The sequence below is a fragment of the Cygnus olor genome, chromosome 1, assembly GCF_009769625.2.
Source record: "Cygnus olor isolate bCygOlo1 chromosome 1, bCygOlo1.pri.v2, whole genome shotgun sequence".
Classification (NCBI taxonomy): domain Eukaryota; kingdom Metazoa; phylum Chordata; class Aves; order Anseriformes; family Anatidae; genus Cygnus; species Cygnus olor.
In genome coordinates this window covers 110,702,735-110,726,670 of record NC_049169.1, presented here as the reverse complement: position 1 = coordinate 110,726,670, position 23,936 = coordinate 110,702,735, and the positions used below count along the sequence as shown (strand labels likewise).

At 45.5% G+C, this 23,936-nt stretch overlaps 1 protein-coding gene across 14 annotated transcripts in view; it reads left to right on the top strand.

Annotated features, from left to right (window-relative positions):
- TIAM1 (TIAM Rac1 associated GEF 1) overlaps positions 1-23,936 on the top strand; it is a 176,693-nt gene that overhangs the window by 95,555 nt on the left and 57,202 nt on the right. For all 14 annotated transcript variants that reach the window (XM_040576809.1, XM_040576789.1, XM_040576799.1 and 11 more), the window contains 5 exons: positions 12,366-12,813; positions 14,981-15,153; positions 19,120-19,344; positions 20,785-20,970; positions 23,410-23,556. In XM_040576809.1, coding sequence (XP_040432743.1) covers positions 12,366-12,813; positions 14,981-15,153; positions 19,120-19,344; positions 20,785-20,970; positions 23,410-23,556 — 1,179 coding nt within the window. The remainder of the gene's footprint in view (positions 1-12,365; positions 12,814-14,980; positions 15,154-19,119; positions 19,345-20,784; positions 20,971-23,409; positions 23,557-23,936) is intronic.

Genomic DNA, 23,936 nt, shown 5'->3' with positions numbered 1-23,936 from the left:
ATGTTGTTTGGAAGTCCTGAATGTAACAGCTTTCAGGAAGATTGCTGGGTGCAACTGCTGCCTCCAGCCCTCTTTCAAGTGTGTTTGAGAAAAAGAGAGCAGTGTCGCTTGTGTATAGTGAAACATTTATTTTTCTTCTTGGTGTCTTTCCTGCCATTAAGAAGATTCCTCTGAGGCATTTAGTGAAAGTCTGGAATTTGCATGCCGTTTTGTGAGGTCTCAGCTGTACCCAGGGAAATCACTTTGTGGGCTGGTTTCTCTAGGTGCAGCTCCTGAGCCTGGAGATGGTGGCTGTAAGGAGTCTCGGCACTGGTCATTACCACAAATAAAATCAACAAAATTAAAGCTTTGGAAAGGTCCAAATTCCTTCCAAGTCTTTAATCCTAGCAGCATACAGTAAGTATAAGATACTTGTCAGCGGTGAAGTCATGTTAGCCCAAACCTGCCTTTAGCGAGCACAGGGAAATGACTGTTATTACATGTTTGATAAACAGAGTGAAAAGGAAGTCCAAATTTGCACACAAAATCAAAGGACGAGTTCCTTGGTGACCCTGATTAAGTCGCTTTGGATAGGGTGAGAGGAGGGAAGCCACCAACCTGTCCTTGTACCAGGTCCCCAGTCCGAAAACATCCACTCATCTTTACGTGACGCCACTGGTGTGAAGAGGGTGAAGGCTCCCCTAGCGTACAGGTGGAAAGCTGAGGCATAGATCCGATGGCCTGACTGTGCCAGCTGGTACTTGGGCACAGCTTGGGGAATTTTGCCTCTCTCTGCCCTTCCTGGTCTTCCAGCGCTTCCTCAATGGGCTTCACGCTTTTGATGTCCCCTTTGAGCATTGCCCCAGAACCTGCCATATGCGTCCTCGTGCTGTAAAACATTTTGTGCTATAAAAACAATTCAGTGGACTAAGGCAAAACTTTCACGTTATTTCCAGCATTTTGAACTGCCTCCCGCCACCCCACACCCCACAAAATAATAGGTATGTTTCTAGGGCCAGAAGGGCACACACAAAGGTGACCCAGGGCCAAATGCAATATGTTGTGGACAGTCAGTTCTTCATCTTGGCCTCCAGGCCAGTGCCCTGTCATTGCTCCTGTGTTATTTAAAAGTGCGGAGGTAGCTCCCTTGTTCAAAGTCACTTAATTGAGCCTCGTAGCCAGGTTGGTGGTTTATGGCCTGGTCACTGTTGCCCAACCTCACAAGAATTTAGGTTTGTAATTGCCAGTGGTTTTTTTTTTCTCAGTTTTTGGAAAGTCATAGGTGGGATAATTGCATGATTTTTCAGTCTAACCTGCCCTGGTGCTAGAAGTGCTAGAAGGTCCTGATGGCAACTTGTAGGTACCTTTTGGGAGGTGCCAACGAGGTCCAATGAGAGCAGAAGACACCGAGCACAGGGTGAGTCTGATACCACAGCAATGTGCGATTCCTGAATCCATCCAATGTTACGTGCCCGTTCAGCTCTATGTACTTCATCGTATTTTCTCTAACAGCTAAATGTTGTGTAACAGTTACCAGTAGCTTCTAAATTTTGTGGAGTGCTGACCAGTGCTGCTGGAAAGCAAACCCTTGACTGCATCACAGAAAGGAGGTGCTGTAGTCAGAGCTGTACGTATGTTGGTATAATGCCTTATCCATCAGTTCTTTACAAGTACATGGTTTACATTAAAGGAGGGAAAAAAAAAAAGAAAAAAGAAAATTTCTTCCTTCCAAATTTAAACCTTAAATTGAGCTGTGGGAGTCACTTTCCACTAATTGAGAAGGAAAGCCTTTTAATGCTGGAGAGACGATTATATTCAATGTGCGCGAGCGATTAATATTCACAGAGTGGCTTTGGGGCACCCACGCAGTTCTGTTTTTCGTAACATTTTAACATTCAGGGTTCAGATCTGCTGAAGCGAGACTTCCCGTAGAGCTCTGCTGGGATCCTGCTCGGCTTTTGGAGCTGATGTGATGTAGGTGGAAACAGCTTAATTGGCTGACATTTTCACCCGTTTTTGCTTGAAGGGAGACAAACTCCTGTTGGATACGGCTTGTTCTGGCTGTGGGTTGTGAGATCCCCGGGATCCTACAGTCTGCTTGTTGGGATCCAGATTTTTTGTGAAATGGCTCTGTTGTGTCCTGCTTGCAGCTAAACATCTGCCTGCTGGAGACTCCCTCCTCCTTCTGGAGGATGTTCAGAGAGAAATGTAACCTCATGCTCCCCTCCTATTAAGAGCCCCAATTAAAGTCTTATTAGGGGAATTAGGGGAAGGGAAACCTTGAGATAAGGTTTGGTGCCACTTCCAAGCCCATCGTGCCACCTACTTATTCCACGTTCCCCTCTGTGGACAATTTCTGACTGCTCTTCTCTCTTGACCGTTGAACGGGGGTATCCAGCCTTACATAGGGCATAACATTCTTTCAACATCTCAAACTTTGCTATGAGTACAGCCAGGTGAAGGCATCTTTTGGTGGCAGTTGCCACCAAAGCCTGAGACCTCCATGGTCTTTCAGCACTGGTATTTGCTTTGCAGTTGACCTGTTAGGAGAAGACCTTAGTAGGTCCGAAGCTACAGGTGGACTGTCTTTTCTGGGGGGAGTGACGGTGTTTTACAAGCTGCCTTTAGAGCATAGTGTGTCTTCTGTGTGCACTAAAATCCAAACAAACCTGATGGCCAAAGCATTTCTGCTTGCTGGACCACTTTATGCCCAAGAAGGCTGGCCTTTGTCCTCTCTGGTGGCTTGTTCGTCACTGAGCTTTAGAGCCCAGCCTGTGCTCTCCTATGCAAAGCTCAGCTGCAACATCAGCAGTACCACGGTGCAGTCCAGGTTTTTCACATAACATTTGAGAAGGACCAGCAAGATGTTCTTCAACTCTGCAGGGAAAGCAAATGTTCTTTACCGTGTCTTCGGTCCGGCATTTGTTGTGAGCTGGAGACGGGGAGAGGGAACAAACTTCCTTTCTGACTTGGAAACTGCGAGCTTTTCAGTGCCAGCCCGATTATGTCCTTGGTGCACTAAATCCCCCCCTTTAAAGATTTTCATTTTTATTACTATTTTTAGGCGTCAGTAGGTAACCTGGAGGAACTTGGGATATCAAGCCTTAAAAAAAAAATCTGTATAAAAATTTTGCAGAATATGCAGGGGATGAAAACAAGGCTTTTGTGGGAATTAGATTAGGACATAGACAGAAACCAATCTAAAAATAATTCAGGGTATCTTTCCAGTTGATTTTTTTTTTTTTTTTACCATCTCAGGGAATTTTATAACAGGTTATAGTGTTTCTTTGCATTCTGCAGGATGGCTAAACTCCAGAGAGCTGATACTTTTCTGTGTAAGTTGTGTGAAACTTCTTCACAAATGGTTTTGTGGCATGGAGGGTGTAGCCTCAAAATGTAAAAGGACCACACTGGGTCAAGCTCTGTCCAGCCCTATATCTCGTTCCCCAAACACCAAGTGCTCAGAAAGGGAAAGAAAGAAACTGGGAGAGTACAGAGTGAACTTCCCTTGAGGGCATTCTTCCTGATCCCAGAAAATTAGCAATTTGAGGCTTCCTGAGTGAGGAATGCATCCAAGACTGTCAGATTGACCTGTCCCCCATGACTTCTCTTTTTTGAAATCATTTTCTGCTTTTGGCATCCCCCGCATCCTGTTCGCTCTCTACATAACATTAGTGACCTTACAGCCTCCTGTTATAGCCCTCCTTGGTCATCACTTTTCCAAACAGAGTATCTCCAGCAGCTCTGCTCCAATTAAAGTAATTCTGTACGTTTCAGTCTGGAGTTTGGAAAAGACAGCTATTTTCAATGTAAATATGATTCTTAATCAGATTGACCCAAATAATTTAATCTTAGTCATTTGACTCCAGATGGAGTCAAAGACAGACAGTCAGACTGTGGTAAAGTCATGTATCATTAAATTATAATTAACAACACGCCGTTTAATAAGTGCCTAAAAGTAAGATGTTACTGTTTCTCTGTTGCAGCCTGCGTCTTGCTGTTTCCAGCCGCTGTTTGTGCGGTCCCGTAGTGCTTTCCAGGCTGAGGCTGTGGAAATGAGGTCTCAAATACAGCCTGAGCACCCCTCCAAATCCCAAAAAGCCAGAGGTCCTCGAGTCGGACGGTCTGGATCAGGTGATTTAGGGGCTGAATCCCACCAGAGAGCACCAGGCAGCCAGTAACTCTGCCGAGCCCCCTGACGAACAGCCAGCATCCCCGTTCTCAGCTGCCAGCCACAGGGCACCAGCTCGAGGGAAGGGGTGCGATTAGGGCTGGAGGGGAAGGGGGTATCCCCTGCTTCTGGAGGCAGCCCAAGTTCATGCCAGCACAGACAGCTTGTGATCCACATTGCTGGTCCGGCTGATCCCAGTGTGGGGCACGCGGCAGCCCGTGCTGGAGTTCTCAGTGCCTCTGAATGACCAGAGCCATTTGGCTCCACCAAATGGGCCCTTTATAGCCTGGCTAACTGGAAGCGCCTTCAGCTTGAGCGTGGAGGAAAGCTTGAATAGAAGGCTTCGGAGCTGCCCTGCCATTCCCAGATGGATGACATTAGAGCAGGTATTGCCTGTTCAGGAGATTTTAAAGCAAACAGCAGGCACTCCCTTCGGAGCACGCAACTCTGCCCCGGTATTGTCAAGGAAAGGAGCATGTGAAAATGAGTGTTACGGTCTCTGTTGGCAAATATTTTGATACTCTTTCGAAGATCTTAATTTGTTTTTCTTTCTTGGCTCTTGGTCTGGAGCCAATGGAAAGCAAATTAGCAGTCCTGATATCTGATCCAGCTCCATTCAGTCGTCTTTTTTAAACAGTGGGAATTTGTCATTTAAACATTTGAAGTGCTTGTACCACTGGCTGTAATTGTACTCTCTGTAAAACTATATATTCTGCATGTTTTTAGTTTCGAGTACTTTCCACTCGAAAATCACAGACAGGTTGTCCCAGCTGCCTGTTTGCTGGGCTGTGCTTACTTAGATGGATGCAATTTGCAGCAGTGATCCTTTCCAGTGAAGTGCTCCATTGAAACGTTTCTTTTCAGAGCGCTCCAGCATGCGATCCTGTGACTGGTTGTCATCCCAGGTGGCAGACGTTTCCCTGCTCTCTTCAGTTACTTGGCTGTTCAGGTGAACACCTCCTGGATGATAGGCTTTGATTTCAAGTTGCTGTTCTAGCAGCTTTCCCTCTTTCCCACTTCTCCCCCCTCTGCTGCATTTCTCAGAGAGAACTGCCTCTTCTTGGCACCGAGTGAACAAAAAGTAACCTAACCCTGTATTTTACTTCGAGGATTTTGGCTAGGCATGTGGCCATTTATTTAACTTGAGCACGGTTAGGCTGCTTGCATTAGTTTACGGTTAGTGCAATTCCTCCAGAAACTTTCTTCATCTGGGTGGTCCACTGGGATGAAAGCAAGGTAAGTTTTGGGGGGTCCTCAGCATAGCATTTGGGAACAGAGGGATTAAGCACTGCGGTACTCAAGAACTGTGAGACTTCCTCCCACTGCGGGGTGATGGAAGGCCTGCTTCCACCCCAAACCTGCGCAGGTGTCAGGAGCTGCACTGCAAGGTTTTGCGTGCAGGGACCACACTGCAAGAGGCTTTGCTGTACTATGGCTTGATTCTCATTCATGGTATTAACTACTTTATAATAGTCAGTGCTAAAGCCAGGCAAAAGCTGTTTTGCTCAGGTCCCGTGGTAGTGCTTCATGCCGTTTCCTGCTAAGGGGTCTGCTGTCCTTTAACTGCGCATTATCTCACAGGCTTGGATTTCTCTCATGTTATTAAAAAGTAAAATGAAAACATCCTCCCCGTTCCCTGTCCCCAGTACTTTAGCTTCTAGGGATGTAAAACTCCCCCTGCAGTTACGGGCAGGTTGCAGACTGATGCCACAGTGTTGTCCTGAGTCGGTGAAGAGCTCTGCAGAGTACCTCAGAGAGAAGGGTGAAGTTGTTCCATGTCAACTGGAAAATACCTGGGAGGTCAGTGAACCAAAAATGTTCTCAGCCCCCGTGTTGGAGGCACCAAGCTAATGCAATAGCTTAACGTGGAGCCACGGAGCCACGTGTAATACTGAGGTGATGGCCATATATCAGTCAGAGCTGCCTGCAAAGGAAATGAGGTTGACAGACGCTTGATAGATTGGATGCACACCCCCTTCCTATATTTGAGTATCTGCTGGGTGCCTGGCACCCAGTACCATGTCTGTCTTTCCAAGGAAGACTTTCTCTTTTGTTCGTTACTGCATTAGCAGTCATTATAATCCGTCAGATTTACAGTGAATTAGTGGACACGATACAGTGAGTTTGTAGCAGCCTGCAGAATGGTGTTCCTCCAGACAGAACAAGCTTTGGAGTTGCTTCTGTGTTTCTCCATGGCAGCTTTAAAACCATCTCTCCCTCTCAGCTTTCAATGAAATTTATGATTTCTCTCTGCTTCGTGTAATGTTTTGACTCTTTTCAAGACAGATAAGTCTTCTAGTGTATTTATTACCAGGTGTTCAAGTAAGTCTGGGGAAAGAAATTCATTTTGATTTGGAACAAATTGTACTGTAACTGAACACCTTAACCAACAAATGATGGTAGAGTTCGCACTGAAAAGAAAGGAAAGGCAGTATCAGGACAATCTTCTTCTCTATAGGAGCTTCAAAGAGACACCAGGCACATAAAAGCATGCAAACCGTCAGGTTGCTTACCCATTCTATTTTAAATGCATTCGGTGGTGCTTGCATAACCAGCAACCAGACAGGTTATGTGCAATTTCAGGTTGCTGCTGAATGTCAACACCTCATTGCTCTGTTGCTAAACAGGACGGGGAACAGACAATTTTTGTCCTCTTGGGGGGAGCCCCTTCCAAGAAAATCAGTCGCCTTTTACTAACCAGTACCTTCAATCTAATGGGTAATTTAGAAGGAATTGTTATCCACATCAGGAACTCTTTATATTAATGTTGTAAGAGTCTTCCCACTAAATCAGTCCAATGTGCCTAAAGTGTCCGTGGATCTGCTGCCAGTTAAGCAGGAGAAAGTGATTCACAAAACCATTTTAATAGCGTATGTCACAGTGCTGTTGGTGGGAAGCTTGGTAAATGCCTAGCTACTGTAAGCACTCTCTGCATGTGTTGAGTCGTCAACCAGAGAGCTGGGCAAGGCTTATCCCACCCAGGGCTCTCTTGCTAGCTGAGGCCACTACCAAATGTCTTCGAAGAGGGTACAAAGACTCTTGGAACCTGCCCCAAAACTTTTCTCCCAGTCCCTGCTTGCTGAAAGTAGATATTTTTTTTTCCCTAAATCAAAGTGTTTTTGTTTTTTTTTTAATATCTTCTAAATCTAGCAAGATTTTTTTAACAAATGTGACCATAATGGACAAGCAGAGGTACTCATCGCATGGGTGTGCAGGAGGTAGAGAGGTAGAGCACCAACTACATTAGCTTAGTGTAGCTTATGTTACAGTTTTCTTCCCCGGTAGCTTGCTTTGCATGAAACCCAGTGTGAGAAAAAAACATATAAGCATTGCTAATATTTTCACTGATGTTTTACCCAATTGATTTATCAGTTAAATTGTTCTCTGCATTTGATGGGGCTGTGATATTTACACTTCATTAGGCTCGAATGCTATTAGGGCTGTTTTGGCCGTTCTGGCACGTAGCCTTTTTGCTGGACCTCGTTGCACTGTTAGTAACAATGACAGCATTCAGTCTGTCTCTGGTTCTTAATTCTGTGGTGTATCTCCTGGCGTAGGGCATCCACCTTTTCCTTCTCTTCCCTCAGTTACTGTCTGCTGAACCTCTTTTCTTAGGCTTGGGACATTTACGTGCAATATGAGAGCACTGTCTGTGAGAAATGGTACCGCTGCTCCATCATCTTCACCCGCTGCAGGGTTGCAGGATCCCGGTGGAAGCTGTTTTAGTGCTTACTGCCTCCCCGTTGAGGCACTTGCACAGGGCAGCACAGTCACTAGATCCTGTTTAGTTCCCTTCTTCAGCCAGGGGTCTTTATGCTACTTTCTCCCCGCTTCCCATAGAGCCATCTTATATCAAAGGGACAAAGCCCCTGTTTATTCAGTTTGTCGTCTTCGTGGACTGAGACCTGTTCTGTATGCAGAATCCCAGGAGCTGCTGTTCCCACGACTTCCCAGATCTCTCTGTCTCGGAGGAAATACACTTTCTGTTCTTTGCTGCATGTTTTCTACTTCGTGTGACCAATTTAATGATTTCCACCTCCCCCTTGCTTTGCCCTCTTGCCCTCCCAGGCCCGAAGCTAGGTAAACAGCAGTGGGAAGGCTAAGCGGGACAGCACAGATTTTAGTTCCACTCTTGCATTTGGTTCGTGTGATAGTCTCTCTGGGCAAAAGTATTCCTCTGTGTGGAAACAGCTGTTTGCCAGGCTGAAAATATGAAACACAAGGTCTCTGCTGAGGTGCAAAATGTCGGATCCAGTGTCCTGAATCTTACATGGAGTTGAATAATACATATTTTTTTTAACTAATGAAATGAAACGGAGCCCCTCGATGATAGCTATTATAAGTCCAGGGTAATTTGCTGGTGATTTGTTATATTCTGTGTATAATGTCCGAAACTCCAGGCTTCATAAATGTGCATTCTGCCATCTTTGTCTGTCTCCCAGCCCCTGTGATGTGCCTGGCGCACGCCAGTCTGCATCCTGCCGGGGCATAGCGGAGAGCCTGGGCAGGAGCCAGGGAGGTGAGCAATGAAGGCTGAGCCGTGGCTGTAGCTGTCAGCCTTGGGAAGCTTTACCTGGGAACTCCTTCTGTTTAGGAGTGAAATGCCTCTTTCGTTAGCAAGCCTCTGTGGCACATCCCATCACGGACCTGGAGCAGTAATAAGTCTTCCTCGGAGGAGACGTGGACATCGCCTGCGGGGCTCCTTGAGGCGCTGAGCAGGAAGCATGAGTAATTTTTAAATAGGTCTCGTCGAGGTTACACAACGCTCGCTTTGCGTCTGGGCAGTAGCCCGGTGGCCATGTCAGGAGGTATGGAAGGCTGAACCCCAAAGCTTGGGGCCTGTACCCACATCAGTCTCGTAGGCAGGGCATCGTGCCGCTGACGGTGCCAGCTGGGTGCTCAACTTCAGGCATCCTCGTTGGAAAGTTTGGGGGAATAATCGTGCGCCCCCAGTGAGGTGTTACTCAAACCCGCTAAGGTTTGTTGCTAGTCTGGGGAGTGTTATCCATTCAGCCTCAGCACGTTTCTGCAGCAGCACAATACTGAACCTCTGTACTTTCTGCTGAACTCCTAATTGAATGCCCTTCAGTGTGCAGATTACAGCACTGTGAGACGGCCACAGCAGATGCAAACTGCTCCTTGAGAGCTTTTCATAGCCTCTGATGAGAACTAGCTGACATTACAGCAGGAACTCAGAAGTCAAAGACCTGTGTAATGAATGCTCTTAACCCTACTAACCCGTAGACCAATCATCTCATACAGCAGACTTCCTAAAGTGCTAATCTCAGTGAATGCTGCATTTCATAATTCATGAGCACGAACAATATTAGCAGGCTGTAAGTTTTGAACCATTCTGCTGACCTCTGTGTAGCCAGACCCTCCTCCCACCAAAGGGCTTGAATCAGATGGCTAGAAATCTTTGATAACAGGATATTTCAGAGGGGAAAGGGGAGTGCAGCAAGCACAGGAAGATTAGGGGCAGGACTGCAGCATTAGGCTGAAAATATCTTTCGACACATCCAACATATTGCTTTCATTATGATAACAATCATAAAGCTTTTTGCAATATGTGCTAAAATTTAAGCTTATGAGCGTATATAACATTCACTCTGAGTTTTCCATCCTCACAGTTTTTCTGCAAATAATAGGCTGTTATGCCCTTGCATCAGTTACTGACGATAGTTCCCATTTACGGACAGGGAAACTGAGGCGATGAACGCTGTGTCTCATCAAGGTTACACAAGAAGGCTGTGTCATGCCGGGCTCAAGGAATCTTGAGAGCCTGCATTGCAGATCTCTGCTTAAACACCTCTGGGTACACTTCTGCTTTGGAAAAAATTAACTGTATCTGCTAAAGATCATCAACAAAGTTTTGTGCGTGCATTGGTGAGCAGTATTACAAGTCCTATCTCCTCTAAGTTGGTGGTGTTGGTGGTCTGTTTTAGTGCCTCATTATTTCTTTAAACCAAGTAATGTTAGTTAAAGCATGAGATATGCTTCCTAAAAGTTACATTGGATGAAATTTTGGAATCAGCTCTGTACTTTTTCTACCACACGGATACAATAATTACGAGACAGATTGTATATTTATTAAGTCATTTACCTAAAATAAAAATCTCAAAAACCTCAAATAACGTTTGTTGCCACAGTTACATACCGTTCCCTGCAGCATGCAAACTTGTTTGTGCTATATGAGTGACACACATTTTCCCTTTCAAAAAATATCAGAGAAAAAGGTTCCAGAAAATAAATGCAAAAGCCAGTCATTTTATCTGACTAACTATCCCAGTAAGTATGGGGCATCTGGATCAGTTCTTTGGCGCTCTGTTGTTACACCAATGTAGCTGTGCTGGCAGAGGGGGCATTGCTCGAGGTGTATGGGTATAGAGCACCCGTGCCAGTCCTGGCTCTTCACCTCCGGGGTCTCATAAGGAGTGCTGTCATCGGAAGTTGCACCATCCAGCTTTTTGCGATGGGGTGCAAAAATTCACTCATGGCAGTGTTTTGTAAACTTTGGTTTCTGAGCAGCACCCGTTTCCCTCTCCAAATATCCCTTGTTTGCAGTGCTGCAAGAAATGGGAAGATAATTGGCTTCCAAAAAGCAAGTGTATTGGAACAGCAGGAAAAAATGCCTGTTTGTGAAAACTGCTCTGTACGGGCAGATGACTGCGCTTACGGGAAGCCCTGCTCAACTCATTCACATGCAGTGGGAGTAGAGGAATATTGGCCTGTCCAGAACAGCTTGTCTATCTTTATGTGTTGCATTAAATAACCAGATTGACTAGGATAACTGTGCTCATTGAGTGGGGAAGGAAGTGGTTATTCTTCCAGCTGGACTCCAGGTCTCCCTGGAGAGGTAGTGTTTATAAAGAACTAGCCCATCCGTTACAAATTAATGCCGTATAAGTTAGTCAAATTCAGAAACACCCCTCCCCTCTCCCTGAAGTTTCCTCATCCAGCTCTTGCTCCACAGGAGAAAAATTTCAGAGTTTGGTGGAGGATTTCTTGGTTTCTGCAGAGCTGCTCTTGGATCTGTAGAAGACTTCTGCTCAAGTCAACACCTAGAAGTTTGTTTTCTCTCAAGTTAAATAATGCAATCTGCCACCTCTTTGCAGTCTCCCTATTTTGTTTTGTTTTGTTTTTAACTTGTAAATTGAGCACTAGCCTCTTTTGTAGGAGTGGTAGAGGCTGAAATTCCTGTTGTTTTGGCTGTTTCTCACTTCTTTGAGTTTTCTTCCCTGGGTCCCTCTTCTCCTGAATATCAACCACAGGATATTTGTCTCCACCTACAGGCCTTGGCCTTTATTTGTCCTCCTTCAAAAGCTGCCACAAATGCCATTGGGTGCTGAGATGGTAGTAGTTAGGCCGCTGTTCTCAGTCTGGGCTGCTTGTCCCTTGGCTACTGAACTGTTACAAGGTCCCTTAAAGTCCCCTTTTGGGCAAAAGCCGTGTTGCATCGGGCAAGCTAAGCCACCTGTGCACAGCCTTTCAAAACCCAAATTCAGTTGTGTCATTTCCTTTGTTGCTTAAGACAATCATATTTTTGTTTCTTCTGTCTTTCAACTGCAAGTTCGTGGGGACCAGGAGCTGTCTTCTGTTGCGGTATTTTTGCAGGGTCTATCACAACAGGATTATTGCTCATCGTCAGGATTTGGGATGCAGAAATAAAACAGAAATAATTTCAGGTGTGTTAACTTCTTAGGAGAAAAAAAAAGTACCTTTGTAGTTATATAATTTGGAAATGACAGTCCTAGGATGTCCAAAATGTATCTTCAGCTGTAGGTGTGACTGTACAATATCAATGTTTTCTTTTCAAAATGCGTAGGTTGACTGCTGCTTTTCTCGACACTGCCAGTTTCTGCTACCATATGTTCTCCTTTTGCAAAACCTTTGGCACTGCTATCTTAGCCTAATGTAAACAAATGACGCTGTGTGTTGTATTCGAAAATGCTAAGGCCGAAGAGGCGCTACCTGCAATCGCGCTTGTGTGTTTGGTCTTTCTTAAACTGTGCTCGAAGTTCTGCCGACCTTAACTTCTCTTCCAGTTGTTGGTCTTGAGAAGAAAGATGTGAGGCACTTCCAGTGCCAGACAAACTAGGGGTGTGATGAAGTGTGGTGTGACCTGTGAATTTCGGGTTCTGTTTGTGTCTCCACAAGGCCGAGCTTGGCTGGGTGGCGCGCTCTTCATCTCATGCTGTGTCTCTCTTACAACCAGGACGTGAACGCAGGTGAGGGGAGCGAGTTCACCGACAGCGGGATCGAGGGAGCAGCCACTGATACCGACCTCCTGTCCAGGCGCTCCAATGCCACCAACTCCAGCTACTCGCCGACGGCCAGCCGGGCCTTCATCGGCAGCGACAGCGGGAGCAGCTCGACGGGCGACGGGCTTCGACAGGGGGTGTACGAGAACTTCCGACGGGAGCTGGAGATGAGCACCACCAACAGTGAAAACCTGGAGGAGGCCGGCTCTGCCCTCAGCGACGAGCAGAGCAGCGGCACCCTCAGCTCCCCGGGGCAGTCCGACATCCTCCTGACAGCTGCCCAGGGCACGGTACGGAAAGCCGGCGCTCTGGCAGTGAAAAACTTTCTGGTGCACAAAAAGAATAAGAAAGTGGAGTCAGCCACGCGCAGGAAGTGGAAGCACTACTGGGTTTCCCTGAAAGGTACAGAGCAAACGAGCAAGTGTTTACTCAAACGGGTGTCCACGTTGTCCTGTGGGATGGGTATTACAGCAGTGGAAGAAATCAATAGCCTAGGCTCCTAAAAAAAGCCATTGTGAGCTTCAGTATAATTAGTAGCAGGAAATGAGGAAATAGTCCTGATTTTTCAGAGGAGTGTTTTATTTGATAGCTGTTGACATGCTTGCATTATGGCATGCGTGTAGTCAAAGACACGTGACAGTGCTGCACTGAAATGGAGTTCCTGCCTGGGGGTCCTGTTGTTATCGTCTGGGATGGCTTCTCTGATGGCTTGTTGACGAACTGAACACCTGCGTGCAGTGCAGCCAGCACGTAGGTGTTAATGGAGGTTTCTGGCGATGACAGGAGCTGCTGGCACACGTGCACGCAGGGGCTCTGTCACCGTGTGTGTTCCTGTTGTGCTCAGCGCCGTTGGTGCCTTGTTCTCTGATGCCTCTATGTGCTTCAAGAACACAAGCACTCAGCGAGTTACAACACATCGGGAGTGTGCTCAGGAGGCTGTGGTTTGGTTGCCAAGGCTGGCTTGTGACTTAGGAGACTTTGGCTACGGCTCTGTCACTCATCTGCTATGTAGCGGTGGCCAGCCGCTCCAGCCCTTGGCACCCAGCCTCCCTGCGGGCCTCCTTGGCTTCCCAGGACACAAAGCCTTTTCTCTCTGAATTTTTACAGCCTCTAATCGATCTTTATGTAGCTGCCTCTGCAACAAAATGGGAAGCAAAGCTTGCAGTATTGGGCCTGGCCTGGCTCTCATCTGCTGCGACAGACCTCCTCCGCCATTTGAGGGAGGCAGAGCAGCAGGCCATGTCTATGGGTGGGATTACCCGAGAAGCTTTGGTTAAAGTCCTGTCATTCACGCAGAGCATTTGTGGTGCTATTTTAAACCCAGCAAAAACGGTATGCGCCAACTCTTCATGCAGTGGTTGGAGAAACTGGGGAAACAAAAGAGGAGAGGCTGAGGTTGGAAGGCAGGGGGAAGCCCTGTTCTCCTGGGAGTGGGCCCCATGGCAGGAAGGTCTTGCTGTGAGGGGCAGGCACACAAAGGGACATCTGGGAGGAGAAAGGGGAAGGATGAGCAGAGAGGCGAGGTTATTTTAAAGTGCTTTGACTCGGGTTGAGTGTTTGCTCCTTAGATTGCTGTGCCTTAATGATGTTAGTATTTAAGTACAGCTTTGAAGTCAACAGCTGCTATTGTTTGTCTGCAAATAGTTTTCTGAGAGGCTGGGTAACAGGGCATCACTTAGCACCAAGAGGGCTGCTTCCAGTGGCAGAGAAACAATGTGCCAGTTTCAGTTTTAAACAATTGTAGATTACGTTGGGAGGTTGGAGGGAGAGGAGACCCTACGGTTGCAGATTTGCTATACGTTTTTTAATTTTTTTTTTTTTTTGCAGGGAATTGTAAAGATTATTCTGTAAAACCAGCAGGTTCTTTGGTGTCCTTGACTAAAATGCGTTTTTCGTTTTTGTTTTTGTCCGTGTCTCTGTGAGTCAGAGCTGAAACGTTACAGTACAATAAGGATTTTTTTTTTGTGTGTGTGTACGTCAGTCTTTCAGTGAGCACAGCTCATTCCAGTCCATTTTTCTTCCAGTTATTCATCTGCATACTGTAATTAAGCAGCCCGAGTTTTGCCTTCGAGGGACTGCGGTAAGCAGCAGCTGCAGGAGGCTGAGGCAGAGCGCTGAGGCTTGCCAGGGGCCCCGGCTGCTCAGCAGGGCCAGCAGGGCCACCTCACAGCCTGCATCTTCTTTTCGGTCCCCTCACGGGACAGGGTGGCTGTGGACGACCCCCCTAGAGGGATTTTTAACCACGTTTCTCATCCAGGGCTGTATATGACTGCCTGTGACCTTCCCGGCTAACATCTACCACTGTTTTAGCAGTCATGGGGCAAACAAAACGGCTCCGCTGGGATTCAGGTGGATCCACCGTGAGGCTGGTGGTGTGAGGGGCCAGCTGGGCCGCTGCTGGTGCACTCTGCTGCGGGGCTGACAGCCTGAACAGGCCCTGACAAATCCTCTCTCACCCCCGTGACAGTTTGACGGATGGTTTATAGTCCCAAGTTTTAGCACTGAATAGATGCAGGGTGACTGTTGCATTTCAATGTGCTGCTTACTAATATCTGTTTGTCTCTTTTAGGATGCACGTTGTTTTTTTATGAGACCGATGGCAGATCTGGCATTGACCACAACAGCATCCCAAAGCACGCCGTCTGGGTGGAAAACAGCATAGTGCAAGCAGTACCTGAACACCCCAAGAAGGACTTTGTTTTCTGTCTCAGCAATTCCCTCGGGGATGCTTTCCTTTTTCAGGTTGGTTCGGGTTGCGGGTTTTGCAAAGTTATATTCTTTTTCTCACTCTCCTTCATCGCACAGACCAGGGAGGACATCTTAACTCTGACTCAAATCAGTGGAAAAATCCTGCTGACTCCAGTAGGTCTGGGATTTTCCTCTGGCAGTGCAAGAGGAAGGACACAATAGATTCTGTAAAGGCCGGACAAAAGACCCAACACCACATGTGAATGAATCACTGTCAGAGCTGCTCTTTTTATTGCCTGACAGGACCCTGTTTGTATAGATGATTGGTGCAAAGTAAGAATTAAGAAAAAATCTTACATCCCTATAAAAATTGGGAATTTTGCATTGTTTGGCAACGTGGTTATAGACCACACACAGTCCAGGCCAGTTACCATCTAGGGGACAGAATAGTGCCTTAACTGCTGTAACATTTCTGTGTCTTGAAAGAGACATATGTTGAAGATGGGACCTTGAAGAGAGGCTCAAGGGGTTTACATGACCAAGAGGCTTTTTGAGCGTGAGGGGGTGTTTGAAACTCCAGATGTGTTTTTCATTCCTGATGGCTGTGCGGGATCCAGTTGTTCCCTCTTCATGCAGACATCAGTCAGCATTGTGCTGTTGTTTGACAGTACGCTGAATGTTGGGAATGTTGGTTTTATGTTTTGTTTTTAAATCAGAAAATAGAAATGTCTGACTTTCATAGAGTAAATATGCAGAACTCAATATCAAAGACCAAGCATTAACTGATGTATTTCACTAAAAATAATTTTCTTTTTGGTAACTACAGCTTTATTGAGTGATTTTTAGGGGGGGCATTTCACTTCCTTATTGCAAGTTGTCACTAGTCAAGGTGTAATGCTCTCATTTGTAATTGCCAGCCTATGTTGATGGTGCCATTTCCTCCTCTTTGGATTTAGTTTTCTTAACTGGGGGAATTCCTTATTTATTTATCTCCATTACCAGTGACAGTGTATGTAGAATTTCTTGCCTTCTTAAACTAGAATTTCCCTGTTGTAGGCTATGCCCTCCCATCATCACCCCACAGTATCCCAGACCAAATCTTTAAAATTACTTGATAGGTCCTCTCAGCTGTCTTAAACAAGAGGCTAGATTCTCAAACTAGTGTAAAATAAAAATCCTTGCTGACTCAGGAGGTGATGCTAGCTTACGTATCGAAGAGAATGACTATCTGATTGCACACTGATTTTTTTTAAATTATTTTTTTATTTTGTGGACTGTCGTCTTTGCTGCCTCAGTTTGATTCTTCCTTACCTAAGAGTAGAATACTGCATTGTCCCTTTTTACTTCCTGCCTTTCTTGGAGAGGGTAAATGTATTTTGCCATCTTGAGAGCTTCACCTAGGAAGTAAGCATGGTGTTTGTGGTCTCAGTATGTATTTGAAATACCATCAAACACCACCTCCTCCTGGTCTACTAATACAAGTTGTAGTTTTTTTTCCTTGCTGTTTTGCAAGGAAATAAGTTAATTCTCATAAAATTAATGCAAGTAGATGCAAAATAGTGAAAATGTCACATTCAGTGCCTTTTTTTTGTGGCAACATACAGCCTTCTTACTCATTAAAATCCCTGTGTCACTATGTCATGGGTAGATTTTTACATAATTTTGTGGGAAAGAGCAAAAATGAACCTTTTCAAATGAGAAGCAATAATATAGATTGCCGTGTGGAATTTTTTTCTTGATGAGTCTGCTCTGTCATGAAACCCATGCAACTCTAATGACACAGAAGCAGAAGAAAAAGAAGGGATGAATTTGGGGAGATCAGCCATAGTGGTGGAAATAAAGTGTGAACGACAGTGCTGTAGGGCTTGCTCTGCTGTGCGCAGAGCAGCCCAAGCATGCGTGGCTGTTCAGCAGTGTTACCTAACTATTAATGTCATACACGTGCATCCCCACATAACAGTGCTGTAGTAGTGGTTTTGTTGAAAAGACACCACAGACTTGAACAAAACTATTTCGGTTCTGTGCAGACTGTATAGTTAGGGAAAAAAATAGGGTTACTTTATGATGCGTACAGATATTGGACATCTTGTAACAAGCCTTCCCACTGCATTGCACCTAGAGACATCACATACCTCCTACACTATTATTCCTTGCTCAGTCAGTTCTTATCATGCCTACACAAATCCATTACTTGCAGATGTCACATGTATTTTCCAGGAGCTCGAGCAACTTGTGACACCACATACTTACGTATCAGATGTTTGCAGCTTGTTTATGTGGTCTGTTCCGTTGAGAAGCAGAGTGATTCCCCTTGCCTACTCATCTACCAGAAGGGTCTTCAGCTCCTAAAATCCTTTACAGATTCTTCTTTTTCCCTCCCCCAAGGAAGCCCAGATGAAAACTGAATCTAATGGTATACAGATAATATTTGAAAATAAAATAAAAATATGACCTCTTGCTATTATGATTTTGCCAGGAGCTAACAAAACATACCATCTCATTGCAGCTCCACTAGTACCCTCTCCTCTAGGAGGGGATAAGTTTCACCATCTGACTGTAGGCAAAGTATATCCCATTCTGCAAATATTCTCTAATTTCAGCAGAAACTCCTCGGCAAGGAGGGCTCAATATGTCTTCAGCATTGGCGGTAAGACATTGTAAGCCTCCATCTATAAATGAGGGCCTGTTGGTAGTACTACCTGGGCAGGAAGCCTGCCCAATTTAGTCAACGTTCTTTGTATGGTGCCAACAGAAGACATGAAAAACAGGAGTAGAAGAGCAGACGTTTTGGTGTAGACCCTGTCTTCTGCTTAGGACTCCTAATCTGAGTGAGGGAAGGTACTGTTCTTCTCGGACAGGTGTGCTTCACGTACTTTGTCCCACAGAAGTCTGGGGAACGTCGTCCCGATTTCTGGTCTGGACATAAGTGATTTCCAGAGTTGTGCTTCTGTGGGAATCTCTCCTTGGCTTCAGGAAAGCACAGCCTTTGCTGTTAATTGTGACTGCAAGGAGAGCAGTGAGGATGACCTTCTTCATCTATGCTAGCAACTGGAGGAGTCATACTGTGCTGCCTATTTATAGAGCAGGTATCATCAGAAAGTTTAATTAGAACAAGGTGGTTTGGCACCTTGCTACTTTTTCAGCTATGAGCCAAATACTGGTATGATTACTGCTAAAAGCTGACTCTCAGAGCAAGTCTGCTGCAACCCTGAGTTGGCTGTAAATTTTGTTTTACGATGTGCTGTAAAAAGGACTGAGGTTTATTAAGAAGGCTGAGAAGATTTATGTTTTATTTTGAAAGTCTGGAAAAGGAATGCTTTGAAGTATTTTTCTTTCTGTGTCAAAAGCCTCTAATCAGAGTATTGCTCTTCCAGAAAAATGTAATGGTGTCCCATGCCCCAGCCTAATAGCTCCCCTTTCCCCAAACTATCGTACACAAGCTTGGGAAGGGACAGTGCCAGTGCCATTAAAATTATGATGAGCTTGACTTCAATAGTAATAGGGTCATCTTCAGAGAGCTTTGGGATCTTCAGAAGGGGAAAGCTTCTCTGTCTGCATCATAATAAAATCAGTAATAGATATCACGGTCAGGTCTTACGCCATTAATTTATTATTAACCATTGCATGCCAAACAAGCTCTTCATACTGTGAAGAGCACATAGACTGCTGCATTTTCTGCTTTAAGGAACTGAGAGTTTAGCAAATGCCATTAAATGATGAGCTACAAGTTCCGGCAACGCTGCGTAGAACAAGGAAGGTAATTCCTAAGAACTTGCTGGAGAACACTGTACAGCTGCAAAACGCAGATGTAGGTGTAATTCTGTGTGCTGAAGGCCTGGTGCTACGCTAAAAACGGCCTGTTTAAGAATGAGGGTCTTTTATTACTTCTCTCGTAAGTGGATTTAAGGCTTTGATTCTTAAGATCAAAGGGAAAGGGAACTCCTTGGAATTGTGTTTGTTAATCTCCAATCAGTTGTAAAGAGGATCTTGACTTCTTTTCCCTGCTTCCCTTCTCTTCAGACCTCTAGCCAGACAGAACTCGAGAACTGGATCACTGCGATCCATTCAGCCTGTGCAACTGCAGTGGCAAGGCAGCATCACAAAGAGGACACCGTCAAGCTCCTGAAGACTGAGATAAAGAAGCTGGAGCAGAAGATCGATATGGATGAGAAGATGAAGAAAATGGGTGAAATGCAGCTGTCCTCAGTAACGGACTCCAAGAAGAAGAAGACCATACTGGATCAAGTAATCTTGCTTGCCTATATGAAACGGCCCCCTAGGAAATGTTTAGGGCCTTCTTCAGATTAGCAGCACATCTGTCTGCTCACACTCTGCCCTACGTGTGTGCTGGCAGAGCTCCCCTGAGTAGACAGGACGTGTGTGGGCGGGATAGTGGTGCCAGCTGCCCTAGCCGCACCATTTCTCCAAACAACATGTGCTAAGGTACAGCACAGGAAACAAACAGCAAAACAAGGGATTTGGCCAGCCGCACAGAGGTTGAGTGAGGGCTTTGGGGAGTGAAGAGGCTACCACACATCAGGATGTTGTTGGGAAGAACTGATCGTAGACCAGCAAATGCTGCAGTTGGCATTATCTTCAGCATGAAAGGGGCCGGTTCTTCCACGGGCAGATGGGAAGAAGAAGCCGTCCCTGGTTTCTGCTTGTTGTGAGGGTCTGCGCTGGCCTCATGGCTGCAGTGCTCGCTGCCCCGTGGGACCGGTCTCTCTGACTTCAAGTGGACAGCGTAGTTGTGTTTGAGAAGCAGAGAGCCTAGAGCAGATGTCTCTCCCACTGTTGCAGCGGCACCTTATTTTGGGAAACTAGCATATGGTGCCTGCTTCATTAGTTTGTAGCTCTTTTACCACGGCTGCCAAATGTGCCTGTAATGCAAACTATAGGGAGCGACCAGGGCCCTAACGCACTAAGCTAAAGAGATTTTGTACTGCCTAGAAGCCTGTGAGAGAGGGGGGAGATGCGTGCCACCGTTCACAGGGCTCCACTCAAAAGCTGTCAGTCACAGCGAGAGGGCAAAGCAGTCTCTCGTTTTACATAACTTGAGTTTTTCTAAACACTTTGAAACTGTTTCCTATCAGCAATTTGAATTATTTAAATAAGTCCTCACATAGACTGATTACAGTGCTCTTCCACTGATAAGATGAATTATTCCCAGTGTACTACACTTTTTCAAGTATAGCCAGCTCTGTTGATGCTTACAGCAATGCTGCTGCTGCAGCTGCTAGTTTGGGGTGCTCTATTTGTGGAATTGGGTGTTTTTGGGTCTTTTTGTTTCTCAGCTGCCGTTGATGCATGAAAGAAGCCTGTTAAGGGACTGCTCAGAAGAGAATTATGGAATACAAGGAAAATTAAAAATGGAATTTCAGTCCTATTAATTAGCGTTGTATCAAAGGGGCAGTTGTCCTAGGAGAAGATGTTTGCCTTGAACATAAAAAATTGTTTTACATCTAATGAAAACTTTTAAAAAATATTCTTATCCTTTTGGGAGTTGGGAGGGTAGGGGAGAGTGAGAAAGAAGGTGAATCAAAGTGTCTTTAATTTGAAAATGATATCACCACTGTTAAAAAAAGATATAATGATGGGAACAGTAGACTTTTTTCAAGATATTTACCACTCTGTTCTTGTTCTCTCCACTTCTCCTGCATCTCACTCAATCTTTGCTGTATGCAGATTTTCGTTTGGGAACAAAATCTTGAACAGTTCCAGATGGATCTATTTCGGTACCGCTGTTACTTGGCTAGTCTCCAAGGAGGGGAGCTCCCAAACCCTAAAAGACTGCTTGCTTTTGCCAGCCGTCCGACTAAAGTTGCAATGGGCCGTCTTGGAATCTTTTCAGTCTCTTCATTCCACGCGCTGGTAAGTTTGAACAGAGGCCAGGGGTCATCTTTGCCAACCTGCAGATCGCTTCACGTGCCCGACACAAAGATGGAGGTGACAAACAGCAGTCTGTGCCTGTGGGGTGTGCCCTTACCTTAGCATGCAGAATGTTCCACTGCCTGAAAGGCAAATGTGTCCTGGGTACGAACTAACAGGCAGGTACTTGCAAGCCATGGCCTTATGAAAGTGGAAGAACCGTGTTTCTCCTAAATGTATGATTTTGATTTCCACCTCTGCAATATAAACATGCTTTCTAGAAACAGGTCTTCCTGTCACAGGAGTGGGCTCGTCTCTAATGTTCACATACGTGGGCTTGATCCAAAATCCCTGTGAGGTCAATGGGAATCTTTCTGAGGCTCTCAGCATGTATTGGCTTAGCTTGTCTTGGGCATGGCTTGCTTTCTACCATATGGATGAAGCTACTGACCAATTAGTTTAATATCCTGTCTCCAGTGATCAGCACCTGATGCTCCACAAGGGAGGGGAAATGTTCTTCTCCATTATTTATGGTTTGGCAAATAATGTTTAAAATGGTTGTTTAAATCATGTAACAACCCAGCTTTGAAAATACAGGGAAGTGTATTGCAAAGTGGTGAGTTTTTAATGAATTTAAATTATGTTCCTGTAGTTTCGGCTTGGGCTCCTGGAGCTTCACAGAAATAGCTGAGCTCCACTGTTGTCTTGTAGATGTCAGCTGTACCCTTCAATTGAATCCAGAGCTGTAATTCAGTCAGGGGCGTTTTATTCTTTTATATATGAAAAGATTAGCGTCATCATCTTGATAATTGCTAGTGGATTTATGTATCTTTTTTTAAGTGGCGGGCTGTAATTTACATTTGTGCTTGTTTTTTTGCATCTAGCAAAGCACTGAGTGTTAGCCTGAAAAACAGTCTGCCTCTTCATGCTGGTGTCTCTTGAGAGCCAAGCGAGAAAAAATGTTTTGAATGTGTTGTGTTGGAAAAGACACGTGCTTTCTTTACTTGAAGCAAACTCCCGTGTCCCCCTTTGCCCTCGATAGCGCGGATTTGGTGCAGCGAAGTCTCAGGCTCCAGCTGGATGCTGCATGCTGATAGCACGGCATCCCTAGCTCGCCTGAAGATATTCTTGATTGCATTAGCCAGAGGATGTGCTCAGTCTTCCTGGTGCCTCCGTACAACATCCCTGGTACAGCTAAGAAACCTCTCACGAGGCCAGGCTGGGGAAATCGGGAAACTTGCAGTTGTGTTTAAGTTCTCCTTTTCCTTGATTTCTCAACGTTCCTGAACAAGACTCACCATTACTCATACAGTGACAGTTCCCTGGATACACGGGCCAGCCTTCTGTTATTCCCAACTTTACAGGGGTTTTTGTATCTTCTGTACCCAAACAACCAGTTCCTCAGCTCCTTAGCTTGGGGCATCACTCAGAGGTTTGGCTGTTCCAGCTGGGGTTGCCAAATGACAGTCGCATTTCGGTAGTTTCGGGTGTGGGAATCGAGTACAAAGGCGTTCCAGGAAGCGCACGGCCAAGTCTGCAGGGTGGGTCTGTCTGTCTGTCTGTCTAGCTTCGCCTTTTGCTCCCGTTCATACCTGCCATCTCTCTTAACACTCCCTTTTTCACAAGAGAGGAGCTCGCTGTCCTGATTCCACCTCTGGATGGGAAATCTGCTTCAACTTTGGCCTAAACACTTCACCTCTGACTAATGTTGCAGTAATTTCTACCAGAGCTTCCTTATTTGGGAAACAGCTCCCCAAATATTTGGTCTCAGTAAAGGCAAATAGCTTTCCCCTCTGGAAGGGTTGCCACAGGCCAGTTTTCAAGCACCCAAGCAGTTAACACTGCTCTAATCGAAAGGGTCATTTCAGCTCCCTTTTCTTCTTGTGTTTTGCCCACTCTTCCCAAAGTTGTGTATCAGTAAGGAAATGTAGGTTTTAAATACCCTGAGCTATTTGCAGACCTTTATCTGGCCTTGTAAAAGTTGTGAGTCAGTTCCAGGATGCCCAGAGTGCTTTCACAGGAAAGAGCAAGGAGAAAGACCAGACTTTTTGGAAGTAGCAGATAAGTTTTGAAATCTCAGGTTCTGTATGTCCAGCTTTGAAACCTCATTATAAAATAAAGTTAAAAAAAAAAAACCACCTTCACTGGTGCTGAGGCTTTTCTCTGTGCTGAGTAGGTTGCTTTGAAATATCTCATATTAAATGCCAAGAAACATGCAGTGCTGTCCCTTTTAATTTTTAATTCTTGATGTTGGAAGAAAAGAGTTATGTTACAGTGAGAAGGAGGTAGCGTGGCAGCGTCAAGATTGTCCCTGTTGTGCGTTGCTGCATTATTGCTACAGCATTTGCCTTTATTTTAAGGATATTGCAATGTTAGCTTATGTAAGCGGTGGTGCTGTGGGATGCTGCAACCTTTGATTTGCAAACCATGTGCCATTGACAGGTGGCGGCTCGCACCGGGGAGTCTGGAGTGAGGAGACGGACGCAGGCCATGTCCAGATCTGCCAGTAAGCGGAGAAGCAGGTTTTCTTCTCTCTGGGGGCTGGATACTACCTCGAAGAAAAAGCAAGGGAGGCCAAGCATCAATCAGGTAAGCATGTGTAAGTTTTGAGGTGTTAGTTTCAAGGCTGACTTGTTAGCATGCAGAATGTAGCTCGTGCAGAGTCACTTACATCAAGCACACACACATCCAACCTTCAGCTTGCTTGCTTAATCTTCCACGGTGTGTAGTCGTCACATTCCACATCCTCTTCAAAAATCAGTGACTGTAATTACAGATAAGTATACAGCAGCTCCTGTTCAAATGAGCTTTGGATTTATACCTTTTTTTGCTGACTGGGTTGCGTTACTACTGTTGCATTTTTGTTGCTTCAGCTTTTGCTGTTCTCTTAAACTCAGGAGTAACAAGGCAACAGTATAACCCAGATAGCTTTGGAAGAAAAAAAAAGTGGAGACTTGTTTGTTTCTTTA